General features: G+C 34.8%; 2 protein-coding genes across 2 annotated transcripts; one reads left to right on the top strand and one right to left on the bottom strand.

Moving 5' to 3' along the window:
- Positions 1 to 503: 503 nt before the first annotated feature.
- Positions 504 to 9,551, top strand: LOC107800635 (mitochondrial adenine nucleotide transporter ADNT1-like). The gene is made up of 8 exons (XM_016623841.2): positions 504 to 835; positions 2,793 to 2,841; positions 3,503 to 3,666; positions 5,512 to 5,549; positions 5,853 to 5,965; positions 6,079 to 6,192; positions 8,523 to 8,861; positions 9,122 to 9,551. Exons 1-8 carry the CDS (start codon positions 669 to 671, stop codon positions 9,203 to 9,205), a joined length of 1,068 nt encoding a protein of 355 aa, XP_016479327.1. The 5' UTR covers positions 504 to 668; the 3' UTR covers positions 9,206 to 9,551.
- Positions 9,552 to 10,690: 1,139 nt separating this feature from the next.
- On the bottom strand, positions 10,691 to 19,952 carry LOC107800630 (uncharacterized). Its single transcript, XM_016623833.2, has 3 exons — positions 19,737 to 19,952; positions 15,517 to 15,705; positions 10,691 to 15,075 (listed from the first exon to the last, which is right to left on the bottom strand). The coding sequence occupies exons 2-3, from the start codon at positions 15,614 to 15,616 to the stop codon at positions 10,994 to 10,996; spliced, it is 4,182 nt and encodes a 1,393-aa protein (XP_016479319.1). The 5' UTR covers positions 15,617 to 15,705; positions 19,737 to 19,952; the 3' UTR covers positions 10,691 to 10,993.
- Between the last annotated feature and the right edge of the window lie 1,357 nt (positions 19,953 to 21,309).

Genomic DNA, 21,309 nt, shown 5'->3' on the forward strand with positions numbered 1-21,309 from the left:
GGAGGTCTAGGGGCAAGAGAAAAAATAAGATTTTTTTCTAACAACAGGGGTAATATTACACTAAAGTTTAACGAAAGAAAACATTGCCTATTTCAAATAGCACAAAAATTGTTTCCCCTAATAAAAGTTGTATGCGCATATACGGCTTGTAATTAGTCTCAGACATGCACAATTTTATCTAAATATAAAAAAAAATGATCTAAAGAGTAGATAAAATTAAGGCCTGCGGGTTTGGCCGAACCGAATAACTTTAGTAGAAATTCTATATTTATTTTGAAAAATTTATTGAATATATGTAAATTTGTTAACTCGAATTTAAATACTCGCTTCGACTCGGGATAAACTCTATCTAAAACTTCTCTATATTAGGTATATTAACATAATCTTTTCATATTACAATTCACGACAAAATAATACAGCTAAGATTACCCAAACGATCCTAATACTGATTATTACGTAGCATTTAAATCCATACCTTTGGTTAAAAAAGAAAGAAAATTAATCAAATTCCAATTTTGTCATTGCCCATTTCTCAAGGAAGCCAAACCAAAACCCAGTGCCCCCTGACTTCCCTTCCCTTCCCTTCTCTATCTTCTCTCTCGATCGCCGGCGAACACTGACGAACACACCGTGAATACTTCTCCAGCTAGGGTTCCGGCGAGCTTAAAATGGCGTCGGAGGACGTGGTAGGGAAGAGAAGCGAGAGTGCTGTTACTACAATCGTTAATCTGGCTGAAGAAGCTAAGATTGCGAGCGAAGGAGTTAAAGCTCCGAGTCATGCTGCTATCTTCAGTATTATCAAGTCTCTCGCTGCTGGTGGCATCGCCGGTGGAGTGTCAGTACTTTTTTTAGTCCTTTTTTTTTAAACTATTAAGGTTACGAATCTAATAGACAGAAATGAAAATTTCACTTTCTGTTACCCAGGCCCAGGCTTGATTTTAATTGTTAAAATAGTTATAGATAAACTAAGTAATCTCCATTTGTTGTTTCTAGTTTATACTAGTTTCTAATTTACACACTTGTCTACTGCATACTCGTTTATTTTAGTCCTTTTTTTGTTTATTTACTGCTATGGCTAGGAATTTAATAAACAGTACTGAAAATTCATTTGCTGTTACTTTTAGTTGATTAACGAATAGTTCAGAAAAAAATTCGTTGTTTCTAGTTTTTACTCCTTAATTATTAGAGCTTTTTTGAACTGTTTAAACTGAAAAGAAAATGTCATTTGCTGTTAAACGAATAATTCAAAAGAGTAAAAGTAGTACTAACTTCAATATGCTGTTTCTAGTTTATACTCCTTTGTTATGACACCTTTTTTTTTACTGCTACAGTTAGGAGTTTAATAAACTGAAATGAAACTTCATTTGATGTTACATAGGCTTGATTTTAATTGTTACAGATAGCTCAAAAGAAAAATAGTGGACTAATTTCAATTTGCTGTTTCTAGTTTATACTCGTTTTATTATTAGTCCCTTTTTTTGGCTGTTAAGGTTATGAATTAGATAAATAGAAATTAAAATTTCATTTTCTGTTACCTAGGTTTGATTTTAATTGTATAGTTTTAAAAAATAGTTTCAACTCACTGTTTCTAGTTTATGCTTGTTTATTTAAAGTTATCCTATGGTTCCGAAGCTGATAAACAGTAGCGATGACTTAATTTGCTGTTACCTAGGCTTGATCTTAATTCTTATGAATAACTTAAAAGAAGGAAGTAATTCAGTTTGCTGTTTCTAGTGTATATTCATTATTTACCTGTTGTTTTTTTTCCCTCTGTTATGGTTCGGGAGCCCAGAGACAGTAGTGAAATTTCATTTTGATCTTACCTAGTTTGATTTTAATGCTTACAAATAATTCCAAAAAGAAAAAGAAAAGAAGAGGTAATTTCCGTTCGCAGTTTTAGTTTATACTAGTTTACTGTCAGCTTTTCTTACCTTTTCCGTTTTTTTATTTTTGGTCTGATATGGTTCGGAAGGGGACAGACAGTAACACAAACACAAATTCCATTTGCTGTTACATATGCTTGACTTTACCAATTAAAATGGGTCTGTCAAGTGCATGGCATATGTAGAGAGCATTAGTGATGGTTAGGTAGAGATCCCGTTCGATGCCAACATAGCATGGTATCACCATGGAAGTTAAGAAGCAAGCATGTACTAATAATTAGGAAACATGTTTATACCTATGCAGATAACCATTGTCGTCTGTCTGGCAGGTTAAAAAAGAATAAACTAAAATTCCATTATCTAGTAAATTCTGTTGAAGGAACCTGATGTAGGAAAGGAGATAGGAGAAAAGGAAAGAGGAAGAAACTGTCAACATAGCAGACAGGGATTGAACTGCATAAACAGAACTATTAGAGCCTCGTTTAGGTAGTGGATTTAGGGAAGAAAATGAAATGAATAGTGTGCTGTGTGCTGTGTGGTTTTGCATGACTACATATGCTTTTGTGCTTTCATAGAAATTGAAGCGATAAAGGATTTTTCTATCTTCTCCTTTTGCTGTTGCCTGAAAGGAGAAGAGCAGAAGGAAGTGGGAACTGTGACTTGTTGCATTTCTGACTATCGCATTAACATCCTGAATCTTCTTAAAAGTAACCGTCTGAGGTGTTTCTTTCACATTGTATATCATTTGCTTTAAAAAGATATGTCGCATGGTGTAGTTTTCATTACCTGTGCAGTTATTTCTTGATTTTATAGATCATGAGATACTTTTCGCAATAGGTTAAATGCATTTTTTACCTTTCTTTCCCTACTTTCAAAAATTTAAGACTAAACACTATTCTTGTGTTACAGGTCACGCACTGCAGTTGCTCCATTGGAAAGGCTTAAAATTCTGCTCCAGGTAAATATTCCAAGTGATTCTTTTAAGCTTTATGATTTGAGATGTTTCTTCTGTATATCCTTGCAAATTTTCTCATGAAATGAAGTGATTGGAGGTTTACATGAAAAATTGTGCTTGCAAAGTTTATGAATGATCTATATTGAGATGTATACCCACAAATATGCATCTTTTAGCATCTTTAGATTGGTGTTTGAGAACCCAATTGAGTACTTAAAACCAAATGCATCAGTTAGACTTCAGTTGCACCTGAAGTGTTGAACAAATTTCGCTGTGAACCAATCTATCAGTTAAACTAAAAGTGGTGGATATCAATTGATATATATTTATTTGACAAGTGATGCCATTAGATATCAAACACGAATTTTCAGTTAACTATAATTTTGTATTGAGGAATCAGAGCATCCTTATAAAAAAAAAAAGGAGTCAGAGCATTTAACTTATTTGTGTGCTTATTAAAAAAGTATTTACTTTTATTGTGATAGCATATTTGTATTTACATAAGAGTGAGTATGATCATACGTACATACATACATATATATATATATATATATATATATATATATAGTACATGTTTATGTAGCTGCATTAACCTGCAAATAGTTTTAAACATACAACATAATTTACAAGGATCTTACATTTACCTTTGTTCGCTGAAGTGCAGGTTCAGAATCCTCACAGTATAAAATACAATGGTACAGTTCAGGGGTTGAAATATATATGGAGAACTGAGGGTTTCCGGGGTTTGTTCAAAGGAAATGGTACTAATTGTGCCCGCATTGTTCCAAACTCTGCCGTCAAGTTCTTCAGCTATGAGGAGGCGTCCAGGTATGCCATGACACTTATTTCTTTCAGAATGCTAAATGTTCACTCCCTGTACCGCTAATCTCACGAAGAAAGTTCTCTTTCGAGTTGCCACTACCCTTGTCTGTTTTAGGTTTTAGTTTGTTGATTCTATGATAGTTATTTTTAAAGAGCTTTATTGTAACTTATTGAATAATGAGATGCTCTACGGTTCTAAAATTTGGAGTAGCAAGAAAATTTTTGCTCTCCTTTATTTCTGAATTGGTGCTTAACATAGTATATGTTTATCAATGTGGGGAGTGATTCGGGAATTCAGGAATTTGAACCTCGACAAAATAAAGGTTGAATAACTAGGAACAGCAATGGTTTCTGCACACAGATGTCTGACTAATTGAAGAGTACTTTCACTGACTTGGTGAGATGCAATGATCCTTTAGGTGTCCGAACTTTCTGGTTGAAAAAGAAGGTCAATAACTCAATATGAATGCTGAAAGATGCAAGTTCACCGCTTGCAAAGAAAAAATATATTTTCTTCAGGATTTCTTTTGGCTAAAAATTTCCCGTATTCAATGATTAACGCACTTGGCACGAAGGTCAAATTCTTCATCATTGCAAGCCTGTAAGGTCTTTGTGTTAATTCATTTGTAAAATTTATGATCAGGCCATCAGGGGACTTAATCATTCTACCTTAATTGTGTTGTCAATTAATCCATGATTCCGGAAGCAGAAAACAAAATTGCTTTTTTGATCATTATGCAGAAAACAACTTGTTTGTTCCTCTATGGTATGTAAAAAGGCAAGAGGATAATTGATCGGGATGCTGATAACTTATTTTTCTTTTTAATGACGGTGGTGTCTGGTCCGGCTTCTGCAAAACTCAATTAATCCTCCAGGCAAACTCCTATAACCCACAAGTGCAGTTGTGGATAAACCTGCATCCTCAAGTTGGAGTAGATGGGCTCACATCCAACATCCTATGCTTCAACCACTCAACCATATCCGTGAAGACATTATTTAAAAAAATTGATTTTGAGGATTGTGGTGGGGAAGTCTTCAATCTTTGATGTGGGGAAAATTAGAAGGAAGGAGTCAGAATTTTGTAGAATATGTGCTCTGACCCGTTATGGATCATTGGTTTTCTTTCCTTCTACTTCTTTGATATTCAGCTATAACAAGAACATTGTAAGTAGAGAATTTTGACTTATTGATAATAGATGGAAGTACAAATGTTAAAATTGTAAAAGGATACTGTTACCAACCAAAAAATAAAGAGTAAAGGGCCTGCTTGGATGGAGATATTTGGAAAGGATTTCAAAATTAAAAAATTTCAAATGACATGTTTTCAGAATTGTCATTTGAAATGAAGCAAATAAGGTTGAAATAAACTCTAACTTGACTTTGTAATTCAAATCCAAATTCTCTTAGATATGTTCAAACTTGCCCTAAAGATATATGTTTGTGATATAGACATATAGTATGGATACTATATTTCTTGTTGGAGAGCATTTAGTAGTTGCTCCTGAAAGAGTTTATAGGTGGACCTTTATTTAGATTTCTTTCTGTTTGTCTTTGTATTTTTGGACTCCTATTTTATTATTATCTGACTGTTAACATGTTTGAGAATGAAAATGATTTCATTTTAAAAAAAAGAATGAAAATGATTGTGGAAGGGATATGAAATCCCAAAGATTTTTAGTTAGTACAAGAGTTTATTGTGATACCCTGACTGAGAAATTCGAATTTGAGTTGATTTCTACTTCAACTTATAAACTAAATTAATAGATAATTTTTCTTATATTATGTCTACTGTAGCTTTTATGGCTTATAAACTCTAACATCTTCTCTCTTTATTATTTAATAATGTTGCAGGGGAATCTTATGGTTTTACCGGCAGCAAACTGGAAATGGTACAATTAACTGACTACCCAATTATTTTTCTTCATTCTATCTCTGTTACTCGGCCCACCATTAACTATTAAGACTTAAAATATTTCAGTGTTGGAAACAGATTATATGCTGCAAAACTCTGTCAAGAAATATACGTCCTCCATATCTACCAAGCAATTTGTTTCATCCATCTTCTCCATTGAAAAAGTAGCAAATTTGCGACATTCTGTTATGGATGGGCCTAGTTTTAGAGATTTATGAGTCTATGCTTGTTTATAGACTTACTTCGCGATATTAACTATAGTTATCTTACCTCATTGCAGAGGATGCTGAACTTACTCCTCTTCTACGCCTTGGTGCTGGAGCATGTGCAGGCATCATTGCCATGTCAGCAACTTATCCAATGGACTTGGTACGAGGCCGGATTACTGTCCAGGTATTGCATCTGTGAACTTTGCAATTTTGCCCACACACATTGGGTACAGAAATGGGCTAATCATTTTTTCTCACGATTTTGTTAATTTGTAATGCTTCTGCTTCTCTTTGCAGACAGATAAATCCCCTTCCCAGTACAGAGGGATATTTCATGCTCTTAGAACAGTTTTTGTTGAAGAAGGCCCGCGTGCTCTGTACAAAGGATGGCTTCCTTCTGTGATAGGTGTGGTAAGTGATGGTTTTGATTTTGACTTGCTTAGTATCACACTCAGAAGCACATGGTTTCTCTTTGGACCTAAAATTATACCCCTCTTGATCATTTTGTTGCTTATCCATCTTACTTTGTGTGCTAAGTTTTATCTGGTTACACATAGATTATTCTCTATGGAATTTAGGTCATGAAAATGCTCTTTCCTCGTCATTCACTAAACCAAACAAAATACGCTCTCTCTATGGATTAGGTACCTATGGTTCTTTCAGTGATTTTGGGGATGGGATCGTTACATTTTCATCATGTTTGAGTAATAATAATATTGGTTCTGTAATCACTCGTTGACTTAAGCATGTGAAGTTTTGGAATATTGGTAATGCTTGCATGAAAATAAACTTTCATTGAGATTGGGCGGAATACTAAAGGGTGACTATGAGTTGTAATTGTTATACATAACCGGACATATTTATGGGCATGATTACTATATCTCATTTAAAACTAATACATTGTTCATTAATTTTTTTGGATCCATGAATTTGTATAGGCTGATGTTGGTATATTCATGAACACCATAATTTGCGTTTAACGATACTCATAAAACAAATTTTACGTTTACCATCATGTCTTTTATGTCTGAGGGTTTCTTTCGCATTACTCTAAAAATCTCCGGAGCCACCAATCTGCATAGTTGAATATCAACAGTCTAGTAAGCTTGGAAAGGTGTTGCTATCAAGGAAAGAATGACACAATTCCTCTGTATGATGTATCAACAAAGAATAGTGAAATATCCTTTATTGTGACTACGTGATCAGCACGAAGCAAGAAATTAGAGAAATTCAGGGATTTAACGGCTGGTAGTACTTTTATATCATTAAGTTTTAACAAGAGAATTTTGCTGTAGAGGATATTTCAGTTCTTCCAAAAGCGGGAGTGATATTGAAAATGCTGATTGTGAGGAGAGAATTTGTACATTAAGCACATACTGCTGGAGATATTAAGTTATACTAGTAAAGAATACTTTTTCCATCGAACTGAAAGACAGCTGTTATCTAACACCTCGATAAGAGATTGTGTTTTGGATGCTAGCTTGGAAGTCCCGTGGTTGAGCCATCTTGTCGAATAGTGTTGAAAATTGGCCCTCCTAGTGTTTTCAAACTTTCATCAAATTTCTTTATTGGCAACCTATCAGACTCCACACATATTCCGCCTTTTTCATAATGGTTAACGGTCAGCATGATTTACTTGATTTTCATCCAAACTTCCAGCAGCTTAAGATTCTACACTAGTTGCTTCCCATTGTTCTTATTCTCCAAATTATTAAACCTTGGTACTCTGAAATTTTAAAATCGATCTTACTCACCTCACGGGCGGCTCAACATTTTTAGTGGCCTAAAGCAAAAAATTGATGATAGGCCTTAATTATTTTTTGAAAAAATATATTTTTTTATTTGAAGTAAATTTTTCTAACTTAATTAGATGAAAAATTATTAATAATTTTCTTTAATCGAGTTATTTTAATAATTCTTTTTCAATTAATAATACTGCTAATCTGATTCAGTTAGCTTCTCGTGAGACATTGTTGATTATATACAAGATTTTATCAATTTTAATTTGGTAAAACTTCTTTGTCAGATGCAATTGTTATAGTATATTTTATTTTACAAGGAATATAAGCATTAAAAAAAATCAAGTCATGTTATCTTATTAAGTATATCGATTAGAGTTTTATCTTATACTTATAATATTTTCTTTAATGCTATATAATTTAAAAAATAAGCCTAAACTATCATGTCAGGGTGGCATTGTGTTTTAATCAAGGTTAAGTCAATATTTTTATACGCTTTCGGATTATTCAAACTCAAGGGTCAATATCAGTAACAAATTAATTTTTTTTCCTTTTTGTAAAAAAAGTTATACCTTTTAACTTTAAGATAATCAATTTTTTTATATAAAAAATAATTCATAAAATTATTGTCAATAAAAAATGAGGCCTCCCAAATTTGGGGCCTAAAGCCACTGCTTGGGCTGCTTTGTCCTTCAGCCGGCGTTGACTCACCTTTCCATGTCATTGCAAAGTTAAGCATCTTATTTTTAACCCCCTCTTCTTCCCTCCATTTGCTTAATTTTCTCCGAAAATTGCATTAAGGTGCTGTAAATCAAGAGGGGACTGGTTTATCAAGGTAGAAAGAGGAAACCAATTGAGTGGAAAGATAGTGCGATATACTTCTTAAAGAAAAATGATATGGCCAATGTATTAAGCACATGTCCGGTTTTCTGTCTTTTTCCTGTTTTTGGTGCCCCATGATTAACATAATGTTTGCATTGCTGATACTAAGTTCAAATGCAGATTCCTTATGTAGGTTTAAACTTTGCTGTTTATGAATCGTTAAAAGATTGGTTGGTCAAAACCCGACCATTGGGACTAGCTCAAGACTCTGAATTGAGTGTTACGACAAAGCTCGGCTGTGGTGCTGTTGCTGGAACTATTGGGCAGACAGTTGCTTACCCTCTTGATGTCATCCGTCGAAGAATGCAGATGGGTGGCTGGAAAAATGCTGCTTCAGTTGTTACTGGCGAGAGCAAGGCACCTCTAGAGTATAGTGGCATGGTCGATGCATTCAGGAAAACAGTTCGTCATGAGGGAGTTGGAGCTTTGTATAAGGGTTTAGTCCCAAATTCAGTCAAGGTTAGTCCAATCCATTACGTGTTCTTTAAAAGTGGTTCTCTCCCCTACTCTCCATGTCCAGGTGAACAGAGTGCTAAAACAACCAGTTGCTTTCTACAATTCCCTTCAATTGATATCAAGATATTCTCCTGGTATTCCAATAAGGCTAATTAGTGCCTATCCTCGGAAATTTCTGTTCTCTGTTGTACTTGTAAAGAGAGTGATTTGGTTACCTATATTGTTCTCTGTTGTACTCATATGACATTGTGCCTCTCTTTCAGGTGGTACCGTCTATAGCAATTGCATTTGTGACATATGAGGTGGTAAAGGACATTCTTGGTGTGGAAATGAGGATATCTGATTGAATTACTCGAAGAAGTTCAGGTTATATTCTGAACCTACATGTTAATTTGCCTAGAGAAGCAAGGAAGGTGTTTATGGGAAAGCGTTATTTCGTCGACTTGGAAAAGGAGAGATCCTGAGCACCCGAATATTTTTACCCATACCCACCAATTGTCTTTGCGTCCTCTAGGTTTTTAGTATATTGGAGAAATTAGCAATAAAGAATGGTCCAGAAGTAGCAGTAGGTGCACTTCATGTTATAGGAATCAAAATACTCATTTTGCGAGTATTTTTATACAACGCTTATTGAATAGATATCTGGGTCTTTGGTTTCATATTTGCTCTGATGCTATCCGATTTTTTGTTTGATCACGTTATCAGTACTTATGTTAGCTGCCATACTTTATGGCACATTGGCACAGGCAAGAGTAGCTGCATACTGAACTAAATATTTTGTGCCTGCAAAAAATGCATTAGGATTATTACATTTTGCAGTTTTCTACAGGAAGTTGAAATTCATTGTTGATTTGTTTGTGAGAAGATTGTTTAATTACATGAAACCTATGGCGAATCAAACTAACCCCCGCTATTTCTGGTAAAAATAGCACGAGCTAGCCAGTTTTTAGACTGGTCATTCAAAAATAGCCAGCGTTTGCAAAATTATTGAAAAATAACCACTATTTTGCTGCAACACGGAAAGTTCCAGTATAATATACTGGAGATCAGTACACCTGTATATGAACTTTCAGCATATTATGCCGGAACTTCAACATGCAGAAAGTTCCAGTATAATATATTGAAGATTGGAGCACCGATGCTCCAATGCTGGACCGATATATTATACTGGAATACCAGTATAGTATATTGGAGTATTTTTCCGGATTTTGAACAGTGTTTTCGTTCAGATTTATCTTTACATGAAAAGTGGCTAAATTTCGATTACTTTTGAAACTGTGGCTATTTTTGAATGACCACTTGTAAATCTGGCTATTTTTGAATTTCTCCCGCTATTTCTATCATTAGCAATTTAGCATATTGGATAATGAGCGTTGCTGGTGGACCATGGATTTAAGCCATTGGGTGCAGACTTGTATATTTCACTCACTAATTCTTTTGTGGCAATGCTCGAGTATAAATATATAGTATTTCGTAAAGAATTCAACTATATGTATAGATCAAGCTTACGCAATAGATGCACCTCACCCACTGTGGGAATGCAACATCCGCCTTGACTGGGCATTGTGGTTGATGACTAAAAAGGAACTGGAAACATCGATCTCAATTTTCTAGAAAATAATTGATTCCGCCTTGCTTCTGAAATTAGCTAAGATAAAGTATCCATCAAATCTTCATGGCAAGGAATCCAGAATCAATTTTAGGTAGAAACTGGAAAAGTATTCCCGAAGGAAAAGATTATAAAAAGGTAAAGCTACATCCCCAAAGACAATCTGAGGAATGTGCATGTAATACTCACAATATTGCTTCAGCTAATTGATATATCCAATGAATGAAGTCTAGAAAGGGAAAGATTTATTCCAATGAATACTCACAATATTACGATTATGCTAATTGATATATCCAATGAATGAAGTTCAACTGAAAAAATGGTAGCATTGCTTGCCTATACAGCCTAAAAAGGGCATATTAAAGAAACTAAGATGCTTACAGACGACAGCATCCAAAAACTAACGACCAGAAATAGTATCATTTACCTTATGAAAGAAACGACCAATCACTCCAAAAACCAAAAGAACAAAACTAATGTAACTAGGAAAGCATAACAAAAATGATGTACCATTTGCGAAGGAATTTCAAGCAGTTACTTGCCTTCTTCCCCTAGTCTTTGAGATCATCTCTATAAGACCATCATATCGACTCTGGTGGTAATCAATCCATATACACAACTGTCGTATCGCTTCCCTTTTTCCCTCACTCAAGTCTAAGATTCCCTTATCTTTGTCATTCATCTTCTTTTCATACTCTGCTATCTTTTCATCCTTATCTGCTGTCAGTTTCTGCAGTGTAGCTATCTTTTCTTCGAGTTGGTGAACAGCTTCTATCAAACTCCCCCTTTGATTCACCTCGCTTTGCTCTGCTTTTGCTAATTCTTCAACCTTCCCTCTTAACACTGCTGTACAGTCTTTCTCGTCTTTCAGTTGCTGCACTAGAGTATCAATTTCCTTCTTCAGCTGCTTCTTATCTTCACCTGCTTCTTTGATCCAGTTCAAAGCAACCTTAAGCTCATTTAATATTTCATAAATGCGGGACTCCAAGTGACCAGTGTCTTCCTCATACTTCATATTGAATGTATCCATTGCAGTCAGAGTGTCATTCACCTTATCTGAAACGTCTGCTATTATTTTCACTTGAGTTTCCTTGTAAGAAACAATAACTCCAGATAATGTTGCAATCCTCTCTTCAAGTAACCTTTGATGTTGCAGTAACTTCTCTTCTTTCTTCATGTGGTCCTCTTCTTTCTCAGACAGCAACTGCTCAGTCACCCGAAGCTTCTGGTTGGTTAATCGTAGCCTAACTTCAGCGTTCCGGACATTCTCCACTAGTGTGCTCATTTCATCTCCTTTCATTTCTAGATCCCTCTTCAGATCTTCGATCTTGTCATCCAGTTCGTCTATTTTCTGATCTTTACTTTCAAGATTCTTCTGGTATTCTTCTGTTATCTCTTCAATCTTCCTTTCTGCAAGTTTAAGATTTTCCTTGTACTCCTGCAGCAAACCTTCAAGCTGTTTTTGCTCCTCGCCCAGCTTTCCAAACGCTTCCTCATGCTCTTTCAGCTTCATTTCCCGATCCACTATCTTTTGTGATAATTCAGTGTGCTGATTCTCTGCTTGTGCCAAAGTTTGAGTGGACTCGTGTTTACCTCTTTCAATTATCAATTCCAGCTGGTCTTTCTCAGTCTGCAGTAATTCTATCTGCTGACTTGACTTGTTCACTTCTTCTGTCAAGACGAGAATTTGAGCAGAAGTATCATTTTGCACATCTTCTAGTCTCTTTTGCAATGCTTGGTGCTCCTCCACTTTCTCGGCTAATGCATTCTCCAGTTCAGATATTTTAAGGAGGAGACTTTCCTTTTCCTCCTTCAGCAGATTGTTCTCATTACTTGTATTGCTTATGTTTTCTTCCAATGTACTCTTTTGTTCAGAAAGAGACTTCACTTCAGCGTGGAGATCATTGACCTGTACCACTAGTCCGTCCTTCTCTTCCACCAACTTCCCGCACGCTTCTTCCTGCTCTTTCAGCTTTGTTTCCAAGACCACAATCTTTTGTGATAATTCTGTGTTCTGGTTCTCTGCTTGTGCCAAACTTTCAGTGGATTCTTGTTTACCTCTTTCAGTTACCAACTCCAGCTGGCTTTTCTCAGTCTGCAGTAATTCTATCTGCTGCCTTAACTCATTAACTTCTTCTGTCAAGGCAAGAATCTGAGTAGAAGATTCATTTTGCACATCCTCCAGCTTCTTTTGTAAGGCTTCATGCTCATCAACTTTCTCGACTAATGTATTCTCCAGTTCAGATAGTTTGCTCAGGAAACTTCCCTTTTCTTCTGTCAGCAGATTGTTCTCATTGTTTGCACTGCTTATGTTTTCTTCCAATGTATTCTTCTGTTCACAAAGAGACTTCACTTCCGCCTGGAGATCATTGACCTGTACCACTAAACCGTCCTTCTCTTCCACCAACTTCACAAATGCTTCCTCCTGTTCTTTCAGCTTTATTTCCTGATCCACAATCTTTTGTGATAATTCTGTGTTTTGATTCTCTGCTTGCGCCAAACTTTCAGTGGATTCTTGTTTACCTCTTTCAGCTGCCAACTCCAGCTGGCTTCTCTCTGTCTGCAGTATTTCTATCTGCTGCCTTAACTCATTAACTTCTTCGGTCAAGGCAACAATACGAGTAGAAGCTTCATTCTGCACATCCTCTAGCTTCTTTTGCAAGGTTCCATGCTCGTCCACTTTCTCAACTAATGCATTCTCCAGTTCAGATATTTTGCTTAGGAGACTTCCGTTTTCCTCCCTAACCTGTACCACTAGGCCTTCCTTCTCTTCCAGCATTCTCTGGCCATCTGATGCCTTCCTTGCTAATTCCTCCTTCAAATTTTCCAACTGGATGAGGTATTCTGATGTTTCTCCAGTTTTTGCCACAAGTTGAGACTCTATTTCGGACTTCTGAACTTGCAAATTCTCCAACTGCTCCTGCAGATTGCTCACCTGCAAAGTTAAGGCAGCAATTTGAGCGGATGATTCAGTTTCTCCATCTTCAGATTTCTTCTTTAGAATGGCTAGTTCACTTTCTCTCTCTGTTAATGCCCTCTCAATTTCAGAAATTTTATCTTGCATCATCTCCTTGTCGCTTTTCATCTGAGCAACCACCTCGTCTTTGCTTGTCAGCTGCTCTTCCAACTCACATTTCAGATTCTGAAGAGATTTTAGCTCCAATTCTAGGTCCTTCACTTGTGAAAGAGAACTTTCTTTCTCTTCCAGAATTTTCAGTGAATCCGCAGATTTGTTTGCTATATCCTGCTTGAGACTCTCTATCTCACTTGAGAATTCTGCATTTTCTTGTGCTTTCTTCTCCAGTTCTGCTTCCAATTCAAGTTTCTGGCTACAAAGAGACCTCAATTCTTGGTCCTTCTCATTCACCTTGTTTGTTAAGTCCTCAAGTTCAGCTGACAACTTGTTTCTTTGTTGCTCTATTTGCTCCTCTAGCTTGCCTTTCAGTTCATGTAAGGATTCAATCTCAAGTTGCATATTGTTTATCTTTGTTGTCAGAGCTTCGATCTGGGATGCGAATTCCTCCTCCTTTTCCTCATGTTTCTTCAGCAGCACGGAGAGCTCATCTTCCTTTTGTTTCTCTATTTCTGATCTCTGAGACTGCAACGAATCAATCTCCACCTCCATACCTCTTAATCGAGTTGATGATTCATTTTTGTGAGCCTCGTGTATCTCCTTGTGAGTAGAGAGCTCCTTTTCTTTCTCATCCAGCATCCCCTTTAGCTGGTCAGCTTCAGTCACAAGGTCTTGGATCTTTTGTTGAGCTTGTCCAATCTCCTCCGTGAGCTGTAAAATCCTTGACGACAGTGAAGAATTGTCCTCCTCTGTGGCCTTTTGTGTTTGACTTAGCTGAGCTATTTCTTTTTCAGCAGAATCTAGTTGTTCCCTCACTGAGGGAAGTTCGGTTTTTAGGGCATCCAATTCTACCTGTAGGGTTTCTTTCTCTTCCTTCAACTGCCCCACACTGGTTCTTAATTCTTCGATAGTACTATTGCCTTCTGATATGCTGTTTCCCATGTCTTCTTTCTCCGAAAGTAAGCTTTCTTTTTCTCTAGCTATCTCGTCCAGCTTCTGCATTAATTCAGCTTCTAATTTTGCAGATTTCTCCAAATTCTCTTTGAGTTCCGCATTATCAAAAAGAAGCTTTAGATTTTCCTCCTTCAACCTTTCTGCTTCACTATTCAAACTGCTGATTGTTGTTTCTGCTTCTTGCAATTTGCTCAAAGAGCTCTGGTGCTCCAAGTGCAAGGCCTCCTTTTCTTCTTTCGCAGCCATTAACTGAGCCTTCAACTCAGCTATTTCCAGATTTGCGCTTGCCAGTTCTTCCTTGGCGCCATCTGTTACATCTGCGAATTCCATTTTACCATTTTTCTTGCCTTTTTTTCTAGTACTATAATCTGAATCTGAGTCTGAGCTGGAGGAAGAACTATCTTTCTCATGTTTTCCATGTGCATTTTCCCTCAGTTTTCCAGTGAGATGATCGTAACGAGCATACAGTGATTGGTAATGATTTTGAAAATCTTCAACTAGCTCCACCAGTGGTTCTTTCTCATCTCTGCCATCTTCTCCTCTAAGATGAGCCAAGATCTTCTGAATTTTGCCTTCAATTTCTGCAATATGAAAGGACCAGGTATTAACTTTGCTTGAAAATTCCACTTGGGCGCCAAGAATTTCATAGACCATTTTAATCTGTTCTTTTTCTTTTCAGAAGGGGTGGGGACTGGGAATTGGTGTCTATGACAACAACAACAACAACGATCCAGTAAAATCCCACAAGTGGGATCTGGGGAGCATACTGTGTACGCAGACCTTATCCCTACCCCGAGGGAGTAGAAAGGCTATTTCCGATAGACCCTCGGCTCAAGAAGACGAAAAGATAATTGGTGTCTATGAAAGTTAAGTAAATGATGCAAAGAATATTCACTGAACATATTCACTATAGTAACTGAAGTTCTATTACTTTGAGCTTAAAGTTGCAGTTGGTAATATCTGTGTATTGACTAAGAGTTGGAAGTTAGATTCAGCAGCATTAATGCCATAAATGCATGTACCTGCTTTCGTTCCTTTCAGCTCCTCATCTTTCTCTTGATCAACATGACTTCCAAAAAAGGATTTAATTCTTTCCCTGATGTGGTGCTTTGCCTTTGGCATCTCTTCAAGTTTTTAGTTACTAGTCAGTTTTTTTCTCTTTTCAGCAATAGAGGGCTGTATCCATCTCAATTAGTGTAAAAATTCCAACACTGAAAAAGAAAATTGACGTGTCAGGATTTGAGACGGTAAATTTAATATCAACCAACCAAGTCAAGGACGCAAATTTAGATTGAAGAGAAGTACACCAGGATAGTATTAACAAGTAATTTATTTCCATCAAAACAAGCAAACATGAATAGCGGAATTAGCTTCCAATACTAAATGGAGAGAAGGAAGAGGAGTGTTGGCGTAACTAGTAAAGTTGCTGTCATGTGACCAGGAGGTTACGGGTTCGAGTAGTGGAAACAGTCTCTTGCAGAAATGCAGGGTAAGGCTGCGTATAATAGAACCTTGAGGTCCGATCCTTCCCTACACCCCGCCCGCGCATAGCGAAAGTTTAGTGCACCAGGCTGCCCTTTTACTAAATAGAAAGAAAAAAACAAAGAAAACGACTAGATACTTAACATTGTTCCAAAGATGAGAAAGTCCATGACAAATGAAACAAGAAAGTGGTACCAATTGGGAAAAAAAGCAAAAAAGATGGTAATTATACTATTATCATTGTTCCAAAGATGAAAAAGACCATGACTAATTAAAGGAGATAGTAGTACCAATTGAGAAAAGAGATGGTAATTATACTATTAAACGAGTTTTAGCCTATTTGGATTTCTCTGTATTCTGTAAGATGTTGATAAAAGATTCTTCAATATCAAATACCAATTACTTGTTTTTCAATACCAATTACTTACATTAAACAACATGCCGAAAAGAGCAAAAAGCAAATCAAACACAATTGAGATAAAGGGAAAAGATCTCTCTGCCTCTTTTGCAAGATTCCAAAATTTAAGATAATCAGTCCTATGAATCTGGAAGTTAAACAAATAAAATACTAGACCATTTTTCATATGTTTTTTCAGCACGTTTTTTCAGCAAATGTATAGTTGTTTTAATTTAAGGCATGTCACGTGTCCAAATTCTGCACACTCAATATCACTTCCACTAGGTCCTACTTTCATCCTTCTACTTGGTTCTTATTTTCTTCTTTTTCGTGTACTAATTACCTAGTGCATTAATTTGATGTCCTATAATGTAGGCTAGTTCACTTTTAAGCAGCGTCTTCACTAACCAAAAGCAGTAACGGTCCTCAGATAATTAACCAATTTATTTTTTTATTTTGATCCAAAATAAGTGTCTATTTATATAACCAAGAAACAATTTAATTTGTTTTTCCAAAATTACCCTCATGTACGTATACCTAAAAAGTTGTTTACTCCTCACATTAACTATGCTGCAACATTTAATTAAGCTTAATTTAATCATACTAACTATTTTTATCTATAATTTAGTATTTTCTTAATGGGTGTGCCCAAAGCAAATTGGTCATTTATTGTGAATCTGAGGGAGTAGGAGTTGTAGCTCAATAAATACCCAACATATCATAATATGTGGATGAGAATTGGGATCATCAGCTCAATATCTTTGTGTTAGTCATTAGCCAAAATGCCCTTTGCTTCTCATATATGGCAGTATGAGATGTCAAAAGCAAAATGAATATACTGGGACAGCCTGAGCTGTTGGAATTATTAATATACTGTTTATACCAACATCTAGACAAGAAAACTGCATTCTGATGTTAGTTGATGACTAAGTAGAAAATGCCCTCCATCCTACGAAAGAACTACATTACTAGTACTATTTAAAGAATTAGAACAATTTTTTTTCTCTAGTCACATTTTTTCCTGTTTTAAATTCTTTTGCTATAAAAAATTATGACTTTATAGTACTTTTCATAATTATTTTAACATATGAGTTTTATTTTATAAAATAGTAAGAAATTAGTGCATAAATTCATATCCAAAAAATTATGTCTTGACCATTGTACAAAGATCAGGCATTCTTTCTGAAATGGACAGAATACTATAATTGGACGACCGAGTAATGTGGACTAAAATAAAACTTTAAAGAAATCTAAACTCATGTAATAATAGAATGTACTTTAAAAAAATTCACAATTTTTCTAAAATCCTTTAACAAATGTGCATGCGTTATTAATTGTCTAATTCAAATTTTCGCGGACGCAAAGAAATTGGGACGTCTTAAGGCTAAAAATGGAAAAGCGTTAAATTCTACTGTTACTTTGTGACAATAGGCCGGGAGAAATTCAAAAATAGCCAGATTTACAAGTGGTCATTCAAAGATAGTCACAGTTTCAAAGATAATCGAAATTTAGCCACTTTTCATGTAAAGATAAATCTGAATGTAAACACGGTTCAAAATCCAGAAAAATACTCCAGCATAATATACTGAAGTTCCAGTATAATATACCGGTCCAACATAATATACTGGAGTTTGGAGCACCGGTGCTTCAGTCTCCACTATATTATACTGGAGCCAGCAAAATATACCGGTCCAGCATAATATGCTGGAAGTTCATACACAGGTGCACCGAACTCCAGTATATTATGCTGGACCGGTCTCTGTTGCAGCAAAATAGTGACTATTTTTCATTGACTTGGTAAACGCTGGCTATTTTTGAATGACCAGTTCGAAAACTGGGTAGACCGTGCTAGTTTAACCAATAGGTCCTATGAAATTGGCCCACAGAACGAAAATAGCATATCCCCATCAACTAACCAAACTTTTTGTCAATCATTTAGGTAAAAATGGAGGGAAACAGCAAATTGACGTTTGAACATGAATTAGTATTTTAAGTTAAATGGAAAATGTATTTGGAAGTTGGAGTGTGTTTGAACATGAAAATGCAGTTGAAATTTTGTGAGTGAATATTTAAAAAATTCCTAAAATCTTATTTCATACTTCAAATTTCATATTTTAAGTTTGAAGTTGAAACAATATGCCAATTTGATAAACAAATACTCCGTAAGATAAAATTTTCGGATTTATAATAAAATTTACATACTTAAAAGACTAAAGAAGTACTCTCTGTCATGTGAAAACATATTTAAAAGATTTTTAGAACAAAATTAATTTCATGCCTCAAATAATACTAGTGTCATGTGAAATAGGACGGATAAAGTATCTTTTATTTTATTTTTTTGCAAGAAAAATTTGGGCAATGACAGATCCATTTTTTTGGTTGGGCAATGACAGATTTATATTTTGGCTGTTTGTGACAGGGGTCCAGGTAATTCAAATACAGCACAACTTTGAAAACTGAAAATGCCAGCTAGATTATAACAGACGTGACATGTTCTTCTTTACGTTCAAAGTATTTTTCGTTTCTTTTTTTTCCCCCATTTTTTCCCTTTTTTATTCCCATGTAGCCAGCTAAATACCACTATTTTTTTCTAAATGTAACAACATTCCAGAAAAGAAAAAAGGCAAAAAAAAAAAAAAAAAAAAAGAGTAAAGCAAAGTTAGTGATTACTCTGTTCAGTTCTCCACTGAATACAAAACATCTGAACCTTATTGATTCCAAAAGCGAAAATTAAAGAAATTCCTTTTTAATTTTCCGAACTAATTTGGAATTTTCCTTGCGTATCTAAATCTAATTAATCTGAATTCAGTTCATATGAACGAAGAAACAAAACGTTCAGAATAATTTTCGATCTGCTGAACTCATAATCATCAGAAAAATTAACAGAACACAGATAAAAAAAAAGTTAATCATAGAATTAACAGAAGAACAGAGAGAAAGTTGATCAAGAATATTTAGCAGAAAATAGTGAGAAGATTCATACAGTTGAATTCAATCAGAAAGCAGAGCAAAATCTCGAATAAACTAAACTCATCGGTTCGAGCAAAAAACATCGAAACCGAAGCTTCGAGAAGCTTTTAAATCAACAACTTCATCAAGTCAAAGCTTAATCAACAAACTAATCAAACATTAACTTGATAAACTCATCAAAATCAATTCGAAACAGATTAATACAATCACAATCTCTATATAAAGAGCAATCAAATTTCAATAGATTAACAATCAAGCTACTAAAAACATAAAAAAAATCACCAAAAATGAATATTAATATCAAAAGTTGAAGCTCTTATAATCTCCACAAGAAGAACAATTAAAATTAAACAGATTAACGATCAAAACACTAACAAAAAGAAATAAAATTACCTGAAAACTCCAGCTCGAAGCAAAACTGGAAAAACTATAGAGAGAATGATTGAAATCAAAAAGCAGTTTTTCAAATTTGAGGAGTGAAAAAAAAAATATAGAGAGAGAAAATGAGAAGAGAATGGAGGACTTTATAGTACAGACTGTAATGATAAAAATGAAATATGAAAAATGAGACAGAGAAAGCGGGTCACTTTTGTAAGGAGGAAAAAGTTGAGGGGAAAAAGTGTATTTGTCTGTTATATGGAGCCCTTAAAAGGCTAAAAGCGACTGGTACAGCATTTCTAACTTCAAATTTTCGTGAAGGGAAGAAGATGGAATATTTGGAGTTTTATTGAATTTAAATTACCTTTTGATTTTTGTTATATTACGAGAACACCATTATTTTTGTTTTTATTCCATTGATTATTATTTTAAAATTTATTTTGAGTGGTGGACTGGTGGGCTTATTCGGCTTGAACAGGTCACTCTGCCTATTAACAGTTTTTTTCTGTACTTACTATATGTATTTGCCTTGGTTTTATTATACATATTTTAAGTTACAAATTTAATTTAATCAATTCTAGTGGAGTATATTACTTATCATTTTTAGATTTAGATAATATATGTTGATATGTATAAATGATGCGGATTTCAGTAGATTGACAACTAATTTAAAATTAGTCAATTTATAATATTCTTAAACTACATAATAGTCAAGGATTATTTATAGTCGATTCTAACTTGCTTGAGATTGAAGCATTATGTTATTATTTTATATTGATAGTGTTAAGAATTTTTACATGACCGTGAAACGTTAATCAATTGTATCGAGTTATTTCCCATTTCTAGGTTACCAATCCATCCTTCTATCATTTACTTAGTTAATTATATCTATAAATGGTTTCTAAGTTCAACATCCAAATTTAATGCAGAATCCACCTCAATACTCAAAAATCAATTTCTCTAGTCTTGGTTTGTTAAAGATATAAAATAAAATGAATACACTAAAAATGACATTCCAGCTTTAAGTGTAATTCCTCAAATACTTGACGACATGGATCATGTTCACATGTGGACTCTGCAATATGATTTTAATCAGCTTTAAGTTGCTTTGTAGAAAATAAATCAAAACCAAATATCATATTAACTTGTTTTAATCATTAGAATTTGTGAAAGAAGAGCGACTAGTCGTTGAATGGTAAAACCCCTCCATCGTATTTTATTGTTGCGAGATTTACAATAACAACATATCCAATATAATCTCACAGATTAAGATTCGTGGAGAGTAATATATACGCAGACCTTATATATACCTTGTGAAGGTAAAAATACTATTTTCAATATATCCCCAACTCAAGATTTATAGTTGCGGTAATTTGATTGTTCCTAACCCCATCTAAACAATAAATAAATAAATAAATAAATAAATAAATACACAAATCTATGAAATTGTTAATACATGCTACATTGCTACGTAGAATCTAATTCATGTACCATGTTGTTAGTTAAAAAATCCTATTAGCCTCGGTTTAATACACTGGTTCCTTTTCTCAGTCTGCGAATAATTTTAAAAAAATACTATTTATTTCAT

The sequence above is a fragment of the Nicotiana tabacum genome, chromosome 1, assembly GCF_000715075.1.
Source record: "Nicotiana tabacum cultivar K326 chromosome 1, ASM71507v2, whole genome shotgun sequence".
Lineage (NCBI taxonomy): Eukaryota > Viridiplantae > Streptophyta > Magnoliopsida > Solanales > Solanaceae > Nicotiana > Nicotiana tabacum.